General features: G+C 40.2%; 1 protein-coding gene across 1 annotated transcript; it reads left to right on the top strand.

Moving 5' to 3' along the window:
* Positions 1-2,215: 2,215 nt before the first annotated feature.
* Positions 2,216-10,812, top strand: zgc:64051 (leukocyte surface antigen CD53). Its single transcript, XM_046386050.1, has 8 exons — positions 2,216-2,532; positions 3,916-4,000; positions 4,984-5,172; positions 7,286-7,360; positions 7,452-7,559; positions 7,660-7,761; positions 7,880-7,963; positions 8,516-10,812. Exons 2-8 carry the CDS (start codon positions 3,938-3,940, stop codon positions 8,585-8,587), a joined length of 693 nt encoding a protein of 230 aa, XP_046242006.1. The 5' UTR covers positions 2,216-2,532; positions 3,916-3,937; the 3' UTR covers positions 8,588-10,812.
* The last annotated feature ends 4,303 nt before the right edge of the window (positions 10,813-15,115 follow it).

Below are 15,115 nucleotides of genomic sequence, written 5' to 3' on the forward strand. Positions count from 1 at the left end.
ATAGTCGGTGCACAGAAGAATGACAGGCAGATGTCAACAGTAGACTTTGGGTTGGTCATAGAGCCGGGTACAGTTCAACATGAAGATCTGGATGGAGAGATACCTGCAGAAAACAAAATATATATATATAGAGAGAGAGAGAGAAAAGGAGGGAGAGACACAAAACTATGAGGAGAACTGGACACACAGTTAGTGACATAAAATAATGAACTGCATGTTAATCTGACGAGGGGAGAGGATAGAAGAGGAAAAGGAGGAGGGGAAACTGCTTGGTGGATCATGTTTGTGTCCCCCGGCAGCGTAGGCCTATAGCAGCTTAGCTATGATAGAGATTTAAAGATTAACAGTTAGTCAGACCTATTCTACCTGTGGCTATATATCATGAGGTGAGTGAAACTATGCCTACCAGCCCTACACACTTTATTTGGTGCTAACTATATGCTTTACTAAACAGAAAGGTTTTAAGTTTAGTCTTAAAAGTGGAGGTGGTGTCTGCCTGTCGAACCCAGATTGGCAGCTGGTTCCACAGCAGGGGTGCCTGATAGCTAAAGGCTTGTCCTCCCGTTCTACTTTTATGAATTCTGGGAACTGCAAGTAAACCTGCACTCTGTGATCTGAGTGTTCTATTGGGAATATATGGGACTATTAGATCCTGCAGGTATGATGGGGCTAGTCCATTTAGGGCCTTATATGTAAGTAGGAGAATTTTAAAGTCTGTTCTGAATTTTACCGGAAGCCAGTGAAGAGAAGCTAAGATGGGGGCGATATGATCAGGTCATCCAGTCCTTTATGTCCTTAAGACATGCCTGGAGTCTGGTTAACGGCTCTGTTTCTTCAGGCTTTAAGGATAAGCACAGCTGAGTGTCATCAGCATAACAATGAAAGTTTATGCCATGTTTCAATTTGACCTGGTGCATATTTTATAATCCAAAAGAAGTCTGAAAATAAAAAAAATCCTAATAAGCATCTTTAATATTTGATTAGAAACTCCATTACTCACTATTTTGTCAATATTTAGTGTAATGGTGTTCCTTACCTCTCACTGATAATGCTTCAATTAGGATAATTCAGTCGTTTTTCATTAAAAAAAAAAAATATATGTTCAATGTTTCACCACTTTCATTTTCACTTTTCTGACACCCTTTACTCCCAGTTTGACTGCTGGGTCAGATTGACCCAAACAGCATCTATGTGATATAAACATGCAGGAGGTGGTTGCAAATGTGTGAGATGAACCATTTTCATGTTACATGTTGATTACTCTAATTAACCCTCTGGAGTCATCTGTTTAATTGTTATACTTTTTTACCTTTATACTTCAACTTAAAAATGTTTTACCTTGCCTTGTTTGGTATCATTTTTTTCAGAACAACCTCTCAAGTGTGACTTTACTGTTAATTTTTCATTTTGACATACTGTATAAAATATAAAAATATAAATTGTAAATTTAAAAAAATTATGTGCAAATTTAGCAGACAAGAAGTTATTTACAACTATTCACCCTAAAATGCAGGAAATGCGTCAGGCGTTTTATTGTACAGTAATGTACAGTACAGCTATGGCACAACACAATCAGTGTCACAATAAAATACACCACAAGTTATTTGTAACTCCAAAGACCAGAAAAATGACTAAACTACACACTAAACACACTGCACTACACACTAACTACGCTAAACTACACTCCAAACACGCCAAATGTCATAAATCATATCTCAAAAAGCGCTCTCGCCGTTCACAACCTCTCGTTCGCTGCCGTTTCTCCCACAACTTTTCCCTAGCAACAAAATGCCATGTGTGGCCAATCACACATTCTGATTGGTTCCTGTGGTGTATTTCTTCACCAATAGGAAAGAGGGTGTCATGTTTCCTTACAACGAGCCGGTGTTTACAGCGTTTTCTTGCATAAAACTCGCACCAAACGTGGCGACAGTGCTCAGGAAAAAACATCGCGTGTATTGTTTATCATAACTCGGGTTTTACTTGACATATTAAGAAAATTTAAAAACTTGTATATAGTTTGAAGTGCCCACTTTTGACTCAAATCAAAACCGAGACTCAGCGATGCTGCGTCTTGCAGCTACGTCATCTTAAATCGGTCACGTGACAAGGACGCGCCGGGGCGTCCGTCGACTCCTGGGAGTTAGGGCAAGCAGAAATTTCATACTGAAAAAATACTTTTAACTATTTTTTCTTAATCTTCAAACTTTAACACGGGTCAAATTGACCCGTAACATGGGTTACAACAGGGTTAAAGCTCTTGGCCAGTTTTAGAGTGGGCTTTATTTCTGAATGTACATCTTGTCTAGACACGGGTCTTTGCAGCTGCTATTTTGGGTTGGTCCCTGCTGCACTTTCACAGTCACAGATTTTCCATGTTACTAATGCTGAGAAAGAGGAAGTGAGAAGGAGGTGCTGAAAGCCCCATGAAGCGCTACACGGTCCACAGCCTGTGAGAAGGGGAAGTGGAAGCATCAGTAAAGTTCTTTAAAAACAACTCAACAAGGCCAAGCGGATTATTCTCCCAAACAGGTAAGACTGAACTTTATTTCTCATCTGTATTTGAGAGAATATTTATAAAAAAACAAGACCCAATAATATACATACTTATTGAGAAACAAAATATGGCAGCTGTAGTTTGTTTTAGTAATGTTAAACACATAAAAATAGCTAAAATTAGAAAATAAATTTCAATTGTTACTTTTTGTTAATTCATTCTTACTGCATAGATCAGTTCTAAATAGATCAACACTTTACTTTTCATAAAAGTAATATCTTATACACGTTGTTTTAGACGCACACTCCCTGAGAGGGGAAACACAGGAAATAAGATGTCAGTATCTCTTCCCCACTGTGTGACTATGACATGTTGTTAGCGTTAAGACACACTCAAACAAGTCAAGTCAAGTCAAGTCAACTTTGTCTGTACAGCCCATTTTTACAAGCAGTTTGTCTCAAAGGGCTTAACATAACATCAGCAACATCCTCTGCCCTTCGACCCTCACATCGACTAAGGAAAAACTCCCAGAAAAACCTTTAACAGGAAAAAATGGAAGAAACCTCAGGGTGAGCAACAGAGGAGGGATCCCTCACCCAGGACGGGCAGACGTGCAATGGATGTTGTACAGGCAGGAAAGCAATTAACAACATGAGAGTGACATTACTAGAAAGACAAGTAAAACAAAATCTCAACTGTTTAGTTTCACTTTTGATACCACCTCAATATGATTTTAACATTTCACAAGACTGAAATTAGAATAATGAAATTATAATGAACTGCTGTAACATTCATGTATTTTTTATGTGATGTTGAGAATCACTATCCTATCAGTTCGATTTCGGCCCGTAGGGAGAACCACCCCGCCCATAGTCGGTACACAGAAGAATGACAGGCAGATGTCAACAATACACATTGGGTTGGTCATAGAGCCGGCTACAGTTCAACTTGAAGATCTGGATGGAGAGATACCTGCAGAAAGATACAGAGAGAGAGAGAGAGAGAGGGAGGGAGAGACACAAGACTACGAGGAGAACTGGACACACAGTTAGTGACATAAAATAATGAACTGCATGTTAATCTGATGAGGGGAGAGGATAGAAGAGGAGAAGGAGGAGGGGAAACTGCTTGGTGGATCATGTTTGTGTCCCCCGGCAGCATAGGCCTATAGCAGCTTAGCTATGATAGAGATTTAAAGATTAACAGTTAGTCAGACCTATTCTACCTGTGGCTATATATCATGAGGTGAGTGTAACTATGCCTACCAGCCTTTGGTCACTTTTGGTGACATTACATAGATTTACCCTAACCATAACCACTGGCTTCCTAAATAATATACTGCTTTTGCAGATCCACTATTGGTTTTCTCTGTTCATATTGGATGAAATATATGATGCTTTGTTTGTTTCCTGTTGCAGCTTTGATCAGAGGTATTACAGAATGGCTCAAGGCTGCCTCAAATGTTTAAAGATCACAATGTGTGCCGCCAACCTCCTTTGCTTTGTAAGTATCATCTAGCACCACATTCTGAGGTCATTATGGTCTATGTTATTAGTTTGATCAACGACGGAGTCCCTCTATGGTTGTTGAGGGTATGATTTTTGGGGGTATGATTTTACTTAACTGGTATCAGAAAATATTCTTTGATGAATGTGCATACACTATATAGACAAAGGTATTGGGACACCTCTTTGTTATTGAATTCAGGTGTGGTATTGGGCTATTTTTCAGCAGTTGGGCTTGGCCCCTCATTTCCAGTGAAGAAAAATGTTCACGCTTCATGTTATGACCCAGGGTCATAATGTAGTATTGTAAGCATACAAAGACATTTTAGACAATGCTATACCTCCAACCCTGTCACAACAGCCTGGGGAAGAACACAAGCCAGACCCCACCGTCCAACATCGGTGCTTGACCCCACAAATGCTCCAAAATCCAGCAGAAAGCCTTCCCAGAAGAGTGCAAGCTCCCACAGCCATAAGTGGGGGACCAACTCCACAACAATGTTCATGCACTTAGAATGCAATGTCTCCAAAATCCCCTTTGGTGTAACGATCAATTGTCCCAATACTTTTGTCTATATAATGTACCAGAATACCACCTGCTTTCGTTAAGACTGTGTAAAAACTAGTTAGCTGTCAACAATGTCTAAACTAGTAGCTGGAAAAAAGTGCTGGGTAAGTGGTTAATGTTTAAATATGCAGATTCTGCCAATTAAACAGTAAGTTCACCCCAAAATCAAGATTATTCCTCTCACCTGCTTTGCTATTTATCCATCGAGATTGTTTTGGTGCGAGTTACAGTTTTGGAGATATCACATGTAGAAAGCTTTAACTGATATACTGCACTATCAGGTAAATGAACTTCACGTGCGGTATTTTTTTAAACTAATAGGTTTTGTGTAATAACTCTATAACTATATAACTACTAAAGCTTTGGATTGGACCGAATGGTGTAAAAGATACAAGATTTCCCTCTCCTGTCAGATGTGTGGTGTGGCCGTGCTGAGTCTTGGTGTGTACCTGATGGTGAACTTCAGGATGGCTGCACTCACCCCAAACTTGGCCAGTTTCAACACGTCCAACATGCTGCTGATCAGTGGCATCATCATCACTTGTGTGTCTTTCCTGGGGTTCCTCGGTGCTCTGAAGGAGAACCGTTGCCTCCTCTTGACGGTATGACACACACAGCACCCCTGGGTTCTCCAGCTGGTTTTGTTGTTGTTCTAGTGCATCTGCTAACTTCTCAGTGTCAGCAATTGAAGCTTCACTCTGTTTTGGGCAACTCTGACATTTTAGTCATTGTGTGACAATTGGAACGTAGCATTGTTGGATGATGGGGTACTCTGAGCTCTTTACATATGATGATGCCTGGCCATTAAGGGTTTTGTATGTGATAAGAAGGATTTGAAATTCTATTCTGGATTTCACAGGTGGCCAGTGTAGAGAAGCTATATATAGGAAAAAATCTCTTAAAAGTACATGTTCAGCTGGACGTTCATTCTGGATTAGCAGGAGAGTCTCCAGAGATTATTTTTGCAAACTGATTGCAATATCCAGACTGGAAGTAACAACAAACAAACATATGGACAAGTTTTCTGCATCTCTCTGAAATAGATATGGAGTGTTTACAGGAAGCATGTACAATTAAAGAACAGAAGTTTTTCAGTTCAATTCAAATTATTATAATTAATAATTATTAAAATGTATTATCAAAAATTATTTAAAGTGCCAATTCATAACAGAGTCATCTCAAGACACTTTACAGGTATGTAAACAACACATTCAAGAAAAGAAGAGAATCAGAGAAAAACAGGTCTCAGGGCAAAACCCCACACTGAGTAAGCATATGGCGACAGTGGTGAGGAAAAACTTCCTTCTAACAGGCAGAAGCCTCAAGCAGAACCAGATTCAGTGTAGACGACCTTCTGCTGTGACCGCCTGGGAGGGAGAGGGGGGAGAGGAGAGACAGGGAAATGAAGAGAGACAGGAGGGGGGAGATAGAGAGAAAAGAGAGAGAGAGAGAGACAGGGAGGATAGAGAGAACAGTGCAGAGCAGGAGCAGCAGGATCCAGGCAGGGCCATGGAGATGGTTCTGGATCCAGCAGCACTATCAGTGCAGTAGGCAGGGCCATAGAGGGCTCAGGATCCAGCAGCTGTACCAGACCTCAGGAGGGCGGGGTAGGAGATTCTGAATCCAGCAACATGCTGGGAAGTGCTGAGAAAAGATAAGAGCTCCGGGGGAGAGGGCGAGTTAGTACTGTACTGGTGATGGTGATGATGAGTGAGTCCCCCTGCTCTGAAAGCTCGGTGTCTAAGGATCTCCCCCAGCAATCTAAACCTATAGCAGCATAACTGGGGGTTGGTCTAACTATAGGCTTTGTCAAAAAGGAGGGTTTTAAGTCTACTCTTAAACATAGAGAGGGTGTCTGCTGTTCGAACCCAGGCTGGTAATTGGTTCCACAGAAGAGGAGCTTGATAACTGAAGGCCCTGGCTCCATATTTACATTTGGAGATTCGTGGTATTACCAGTAAGTCTGAATTTAAGGAACGCAGCACCCTAGAGGGCTGATATGGTTCAATGAGATCAGTGATATATGATGGTGTCAGACCATGCCATGCAGGGCTTTGTAGGTTAGGAGGAGGATCTTAAATTTTACTCTAAATTTTACTGGAAGCCAATGTAGAGAGGCCAGCACAGGTGAAATGTGGTCACGCCTCTTAGTTTTAGTCAGGACACGAGCTGCAGAGTTCTGAATGAGCTGCAGAGTCCTGAGGGACTTTTTAGGGCATCCTGACAAAAGAGAGTTACAGTAATGCAGCCTAGAGGTAACAAAAGCATGAATGAGCTTCTCAGCAGCATCTAAAGAAAGGACATGTCTGATTTTTGCAATGTTATGAAGGTGGAAGTATGCAGTCCCAGAGATTTGTTTTATGTGCGTGTCCTGAAGTCCTGAAGCTTGTGGAACTAAGTTTGGCATTTGTGTGTGTTGTGTGTGTGAAGGCTTGGGTCATAATTTTAGGATCAGTTTATTTTCTCTTCCGAATAAGTTTAACTCACATCTGTTTTTTGAAACCATCTGATTGTCTGCTTACGTTTCTTGGGTCACTGGATCATCAGTATCTTGAGCCATGTTGTTGTGTTTATGGGTTTCAGGACTGAACTGGTAAGAAAGATGAATTTACCTTTAATTTTTGTAAATATTATGTTGTCCTGTACTATTTTAATGAATTATTTATCAAAAAGTAGAAATAAGCTGTTGTAAAATATAACCTTCTCTGCTTACAGTTTTTCCTGCTGCTATTCCTCCTGATGCTGGTGGAGTTGACTGCAGCATGCTTGCTACTCATGTACGAGGGAGAGGTAGGGTCACATCCATCCATACTCCATGTTATTCTGATAAACACACACATACGCATTATGTATAATGTGCAAATCTCACCTTACTATTTAGATCTCTAATCTGGTGAAAGAAGATCTCATTAAGGGTTTGGAAAAGGCAAAAGGAAAGACAGGAAATACGACAGATGTGATAAGTGAGTGGGATCTGGTTCAGAACCAGGTAAGCGCATCAGACCAGAGACTTACTGACATCATCTTGTTACACAATTGACTGCAGACCTTAGTCTCATCTCAGTCTGTTATATATTTTTTTGTTTCAGTTTGATTGCTGTGGAGTCGTCAACGCGTCAGACTGGGGGGCGGCGGTGCCTCGGTCTTGCTGCTTGAACGATTGCAGCGGAACGCCCATCTACAAGCCAAAGGTAGACACAGCGTGACCCATGTGAACAACTTGGATTAAGACTTGTGCAGATGTCAGGGTCATGCGTGCACCAAAAGGTTGCTTGCAGTTTCTTAAAACGCTTTGCTCTTTGTTTGCAGGGCTGTCTGCAAACGTTGAAGAACTTGTTTGAAGATAATTTCCTAACCACTGGGATTTCTGTCATTGTCTTCTGCATCATCGAGGTAAACTGAGTAATTACACCAATCAGCCACAACAGAGACCACTGACAAGTGAAGTGAATAACAGTGATCTGTGATGGGAAACCTTGGGTTTTGGCATTTGTGTTGACGCCACTTTTACAGATACTGACTACCTAAACTTCCTTCAGGTCTTACTGCCCCCAGTTCTGTTCTCATCAATCTGGATCTGGTTTCTGCATGCCCCCCCATGCCAAGCACTAAACATCACACAATTCTAGTGTAATGTCTAGCTGACAAGATTAGCACCAGATTAGTTAACATACTGGAGAATTTTGCTTGTTTTGTGAAGACCTAGACATTTTCTTTAAGGGGTTGGTGGAAAATATTCCCCCCTTATAGACTTCTTGCTATCCAAATATGCTCATTTAAAAAAAAAAAAAAAAATTACAACTAAAACTCAAAATGCTGTAATTTAAATTAGCGGAAATATCGGATTTGCTATGAGGAGGTATTAATGCTCCTTCTGTGGCAAACACAAAGCAACGTGTTGCTCCTGTGGTGTCTTACAGCTGTTTTTGTGTCGCTTGTTGACAGGTCTTGGGAATGTGTTTTGCCATGACGCTCTTCTGCCACATCAGTAGGTCTGGACTGGGCTACAAGTTATAGACGATATTTTCTCAAACAATATCACCTTTTGTCACATTTTAGATGTTAATTCTGTACATTTCTATCATTCCAGAAGGCTAGAAAATGAATGAAATGTTGCTGAAAAATGCTTATTTAAAATTAGAAAATCATTTTGAGTATGTATGCCAAAGTTTTTCACTCATGAGAAACCTAAAAGTTTCAGACATCTCTGGTATATGGTGACGTGAGAAATGAAGCGACGCAAAATCCATTTTTCCAGCCTACATGTCTTGTGTATATGACTTGCTTGTTGCAAGTTTCTTTCAACTTATCTACACTGCAGATTTTTTTTTTTCCTTTGAAGGAAACTGTTAGGAAAAGCAGCTGTCCTTGCAAACTGTAACATATCCACTGTAACTGCACTGTAACTTCCACAACTTTTGACACCCTTTTAGAAAACCTGTAATAAACCAATGAAGTGTTGTTTACTGTATTAAGACTGCACAATATCCTCCATTTTGAGTAGCTTCATGTTGCAGATCAACATTTCCTGAAGCGAGCACACAGTTCACAGACCTGAGTTGGAGCCATAGCTGTAACCACTTCCTCTTCTGACCCTGCTTAACTACAAGTTGTTTCCCCTAAAAACAGCCTGACAGTTACACATCTCACTGTTTGAGTTAGCCATTAATATAAATGTTTAAGACTTCCAACTTTTCAGGATTCCTGTAAATTCTGTCAAAATTGACAAATGTAAACATTTCCTCTTCTCAAAAGGTGTACATGAAAGGAGGCAGAAGACTGTAAAAGGCATTTAAAATTGCAAGTAAAACAGATAAATTTATTTATTTAAAGAATAAATCCTGCATCAATATTTTAAGACAAACTAGAAAAATACTAAGATTTCCTTTACACTTTAAAATAATTTTGTTGTTTTTGAAACCATCACACAAAAATAGAAACAATAGAATAGAAACAAGAACAATTTTTGTAATCAAAAAAAAAAAAAAAAAGATGTAACTGTACACAGCAGAATATACCATTTATTGCAAACTGAACACCCCTGACACCCCAGAAACTATGAACACAAGTATTGCAATTCACCTAAAGATATGAAGGACCAAAAAAACCCAAAACAAAACAAAAAAAACCCTACCCTGTTACAGCGCTCTCGTCCTCCTCTGCTCTGACAAAAAAAACTGTTTTGTTTAAAGGGAAAGTTCACCCCAAAATAAAAAAAATTATACATATTCTTCCTGTTACCTGTAGTGCCATTTATCCATCTAGATTGCTAGATTAATTTGGGGTGAGTCGCAGATTTTTGGATGTAAGGGAACTAGATGGCATTTCGCTACTTTTGAAAATCCAACAGCTATGTCTCTTTCCAGAAATCATGAACAGGTTACTGAAGATAATCCACAGACCCTGCTGTGAGCAGTTTCATGTAGAAACTTCTTTCTGTATCACTGTGCAGAAGGAAGCGTGCATGTGCTGATGACTACGCTAACTAGCCAGCTAATGTCAAAGGTCAGCTATGGACACCATTAATGTTTAACGTCTCCAGCACGAGCCTCTCGTCCATGCATGCTTCCTTCTGTGCAGTGATATGGAGTCGATTTGTCGAAAGAAAACAGCTCCTACATGAAACTGCTCACAACACGGTCTGCGGATTGAGTAACAAAGCCGTGATTTCTGGAAACTGCTGTTGAGTTTCAAATGCATTTTTGGCACTCTGAGTGCCACACGTGAAATGCTGTCCGGTTCCGTTATTTTCCAGAGAGTGCAGACATCCTTACAGCCGATACTGGCAAAAATCTGTAACTCACACAAAAACAATCTAGATGGATAAACAGCACTACAGCTAAAAGGGAAAAAAAAAAAGATGTATTTTTGATTTGGGGTGAACTGACCCTTTAAGTCCCCACCCCCCCCTCATCTGGTGCAGGCAGCACGGTGTCTTGTATGTGTCATGAAGCCATTCAGGTTCATTTTAACAGGGATTTCCAGCAACTGTAGTACTTGTTACGACTTCCTTTAGATACCTGAACATTCTTGTTTTGGAGACACCACTCTAACACAAAAGAGAGTTAAATTAGTTGAGTGAAAATGCTAAAAAATATCCTGTCTGAACGTGAAGATAAAAGTCCTCCACTACAGCAAGTCCCTCTGAGTAGAGAATACGTTCATGACACTGATTCACAGGGAACATGGTGTGACATTATTGCAAAGCACTCCTGATCTTGCATTATCAATATATATATTTTTTTTTTTAAAAAAACATTCTGTCTTTGCTATAGTTGAAAGGTTATAAAAAGCAGCTTGTTTAGAAAAAATGGGATTCATTCAGCAGGCCATTCAAATACTTAAACTACACAAGTTTGACACTCCACACACCATAACAACTTTCTTTTACAGTATTTTGAAGTGTTGCCTTAACAAATGCTATCGTAGTGATAACCTATGAACAAAGTATTACTAAAAGGTTTTATACCTAGTTTATGCTCAAGATGTTTAATAGAAAAGCGGTTACAAATGCCCCTGTGGGAGACGTTACCAGAATAAGTCATTAGAAGGAGCAGACAGTACCATGCCAAAAGAGCATTCTTGTTAAGAGTGCTCTCACAGCGACGTGAATGTTTCAAAGAGCGAACTCTCTCTGTAAACATTGAATCCACCTCTAAGAGCTCTGGTCGCGGATGAGAACATCTGCATCAATAAATACAAGAGAGACAGAAAGTAAGTCTTTCTTTACCATGGTTAAGAAATCCCCACTCCAATGGTAAAACCCCGTGTCTCTGTGACCACGATCCAACGATAAAACTGGAATGAGTAAGAACAGTTAGGGTACCCAGCCCCTATTTCATACCATTAACACATCAATGTTTCAACATCTGACCTGGTGTCAGTCGTCAGTCATCGGACACAGATGATAAGATCTGTTCAGCTTAATGTTCAGTCACACCACATACAACACAGAGAGAAGAAAGGCCAGTTCACAGACCACTGAACACCACTGGAAACATCATCCTCACAGTTGCTGCTAGTCCATCTGCACTTGAGTGTGACACTAAAATCCATATGACTCATTAGTATTATGAAATGAAAACTTCCAAGGTTGGACTCTGCATTGATTAACCGCAAAATATAATAGTTACCTTATTTGTTACTTTGGAATCCAGGAAGGAAAAGCAGTCACACAGAGGAGAACAAAAAAAAAGAAGAATAAAAACACCTGTGTAAGGGTTCTGGTTATGTGTGACAACCCCCATGCCATATGAAAGACTGAAAGGCTTAGTGACTGCTGTAGTCATTCCTATTCTTTATACTGGCCATAACTAAATAGGAAATAGGACAAAATCCAGTCGTCCTCCAGTGCATAAATGCGTTCTATAGTTAAATCCAGGCTAACTTGGGCTTCAGGAGTCTGTCTCTCTTTGTTCTAGCAACCACCTGCACGTTTACTGCCAAATATTTTGGCATTCCCGGCAAATATCCTGCACACAGTTGTTACAGGGCTCAGCAAGGAAACCCTGTCCATGGAGATACAAGGAGGGAGCATGACTTTAAAAGTTAAAATAAAGCCTCATATTAGTTATGAAACTAGATGTCTGAACAAAACAAGATTTTGTCCCCATCTTAAAGTGGAGTCTAATTAGGAGGGGATCGTGTTAAGGTGCAAAGAATAGGAACACACTAACAAGCCATCAGGTATGAATGTGACAGGAACCTTTAGTCAACCTGAAAGCACTACCCTGCTGATGTTACTGATACACTGTAGGAGGTACACTGTCAAATGTCTGGGTTAAAACTACAACTGCATTATTACGGCTTACAAGTTTCACATGATAAACAATGGGCTTAAACCCAACTGAACCAGTCCAGAAACACTGGCCACAAGTAACATTTTCATTGTTCATTCACTTCCCTTGATCACTTTCTACCCCAAAGTACACTGTGCCAAAGGCAGGGCAACTGTCAGGATGGCAACTTCATTATGATGATACAAGTTTGCAGCCAGACACCACATATTCATTACTTAAGGTATACAACCATCAGCTACAGCATTTAAAACAACGGCCTAATAATTCCAGTGGCTTAATGGCTTTTAGCATCCAAACAACAGGCTAGCATGGGCTCAATGTGCCACGTCCACAGAGGAATGAACCTGCCCAAAAGCAATATACCACCACTGGCTATCAACACGCCGCCTCCTTTACAAATCTAGTTACAAAATTAGATCCTGAAGTTGATGATTACAATCAATTTTAAGTTTCCCAGTCATCTACGACATGTTGTCGGAAAGACAAAGGCAAGCCTTGAAACTAAACGATTTGAGAATGATTGCGGTACTCTTTTGAGTTGATGCTAAACACTGATTCACGAATGTTACTCGACATCCCAGCCAAGTCAATGAACACGAACAGCGCGATGATTGGCAAATCCAAATACACGATCTGCATGTGCAAACTGCAAGAGCCTCATTGTGCTTCAAATAACATGTTCGTCCAATGACCTGCAGCAACAAACACTCCTGTTTTGACCGTGGGATCGGAGATAGGGGTAGGTCAGACAATGTCAAGGTTTCATTTTCTGAAACGAACAATCCGAAACCCTGCCAACTTTAAACAGTTTTTGGCCCAAGTGTACTTCTCTTTAAACGGTCTCTATTTCATTCTTCACACAATTACCATCACTGGGTGTAATGGAGAGTAACATTGTGACTGCCTTCAAGGAGACCGACCTAAAAGGCCCACCACTTCCTTGATTTATGTCAACGCTGCAAGAGTCAAGACAGAATTCGTGGAGGGACGCGTGCAGCTACAAAGGCGGGTCTTTCATCCTGTCTGCTTCATCTGAAACAGAACATTTAACTTCCCACACCTCCCACAGTGTGTCGAAAATGGAGTGACTAATGAGCCAAGTCATTCACAGTGTTATTACATCATCAACAGTTACAGTAATAGCATAAGTGTGTGTGTGGGGGGCGGCTGTATCTGTGAAATACTGAATAGTGACAAAGCCGTTGGGCAGCATTTGAGAGCATCAAGACTCGCTGAAGCTGTGTTCCTGTCAATGCACTCCATTCGCACTGTCTCACCTCTGAGCTGCAGAAAGAAACCGATCAGAAAACTTACTATACATGTATAGCAGCAATACAATCAACCATTTACATTAAAACTCCAAATAAGGTCTGTCAGTTCCTCATCAGGCTAAATGAGAGCATTGTGTAGCTTTCTGATTAAACAGTGGGATAAAAAGTCTAACTCTAAAGTCTTGAGTTTCACGTTCTTTGAAAATTCTTAAAACTTGATGGTCTGCTCTACGGAGAGCTTTCAATGAGCACCTGTAAATGTATTCATGTCGCGGGTACATTACGCACAGTCAGCACTACAGTTAAAGCAGCTGAAGAATTAACCAATGCGAAACTGTCCACTGAGGGCCTTTCATCCGAGTTACCTAAAAGGGATAGTTCACCCCAAAATAAAAAATGCTAATTTTTTTCCTTTTACCTGTAGTGCCATTTAGATCTGGATTGCTTCAGTGAGAGCATATAGTAAGTTTCAACATGAAACTGCTCACAACAAGGTCTGTGAACTATCACGAGCAACCGGGTCATGACTTCTGGAAAGAGACACTTTCAGATGTATTTTTGGCACTATTAGCACCACAAGTGAAGTGCTATCATATTGCCATCATATTTGAGAGAAGGAAGACACCTCTATGGTTGAACTTGGTTGTTGACCTGCTCCCTAAAAAAAGGTGTTTATGACTGAACAGAGGAATAAGTGAGTTAAAATGCACATCTCTACCCCACTAACAACAATGTGGCAATAGAAATGTATTTTTATTAGAAACTACAGTGAATTTTTACCAGGCCCTTCTACGTTAGATGTTCACCTTCTTTTGGAATTTGGAATTGGGAGGTTTTTTCAGTGCTTTGCTACTTGGATGGAGCAAAATCTGAATTGCCACGTACTTCTTATAGTATAAAACTTTCTCTTCCTCTGTCTCCTCATGTTGGGTTGCTGTTGTAATTAAATACGTTGCATTATTTCAATCTTGGACATAAACTGTAACAGTGAAACATCTGTGAAAGTAATAAATTCTAGAGTTCCCATTAAGACAAAATGTTGCATCTTTTACATCATCAATATCCTCAGGCAGGCACTCAGTTTGCCTTAAAATCACTCTCTTCACATCTCAGGTGTCCGATCTCATTGCTGTCGCATTAGACTGAAAGGGGCGCATGACAACTGAACAAATATTAAGTGACCTTAATAAGCATCTCCAACATCGCGGCTGATGAACTGAATCAAATTTTTCTCTATGATCACAGTCCTCAGTAAGTCGGAGACTATTTTACCAATGTAAACTGGCAACACAGTTTTGTATGTGCCAAACATGTCTACTTTTACTTGAACTCAAAACAACATAAAGTTCTTCCTAGCGGTTCCTAGAGTATCTATGAGTAATGCTAGTTTACCAGTTTGATGGCTTTCCTCAAGGACTGACCAGAGGCATTTTAACTTCTGTTTAGATACAGCAGACAACTATTTTACCTAATGA

This window comes from Scatophagus argus, chromosome 4 (assembly GCF_020382885.2).
Source record: "Scatophagus argus isolate fScaArg1 chromosome 4, fScaArg1.pri, whole genome shotgun sequence".
Lineage (NCBI taxonomy): Eukaryota > Metazoa > Chordata > Actinopteri > Scatophagidae > Scatophagus > Scatophagus argus.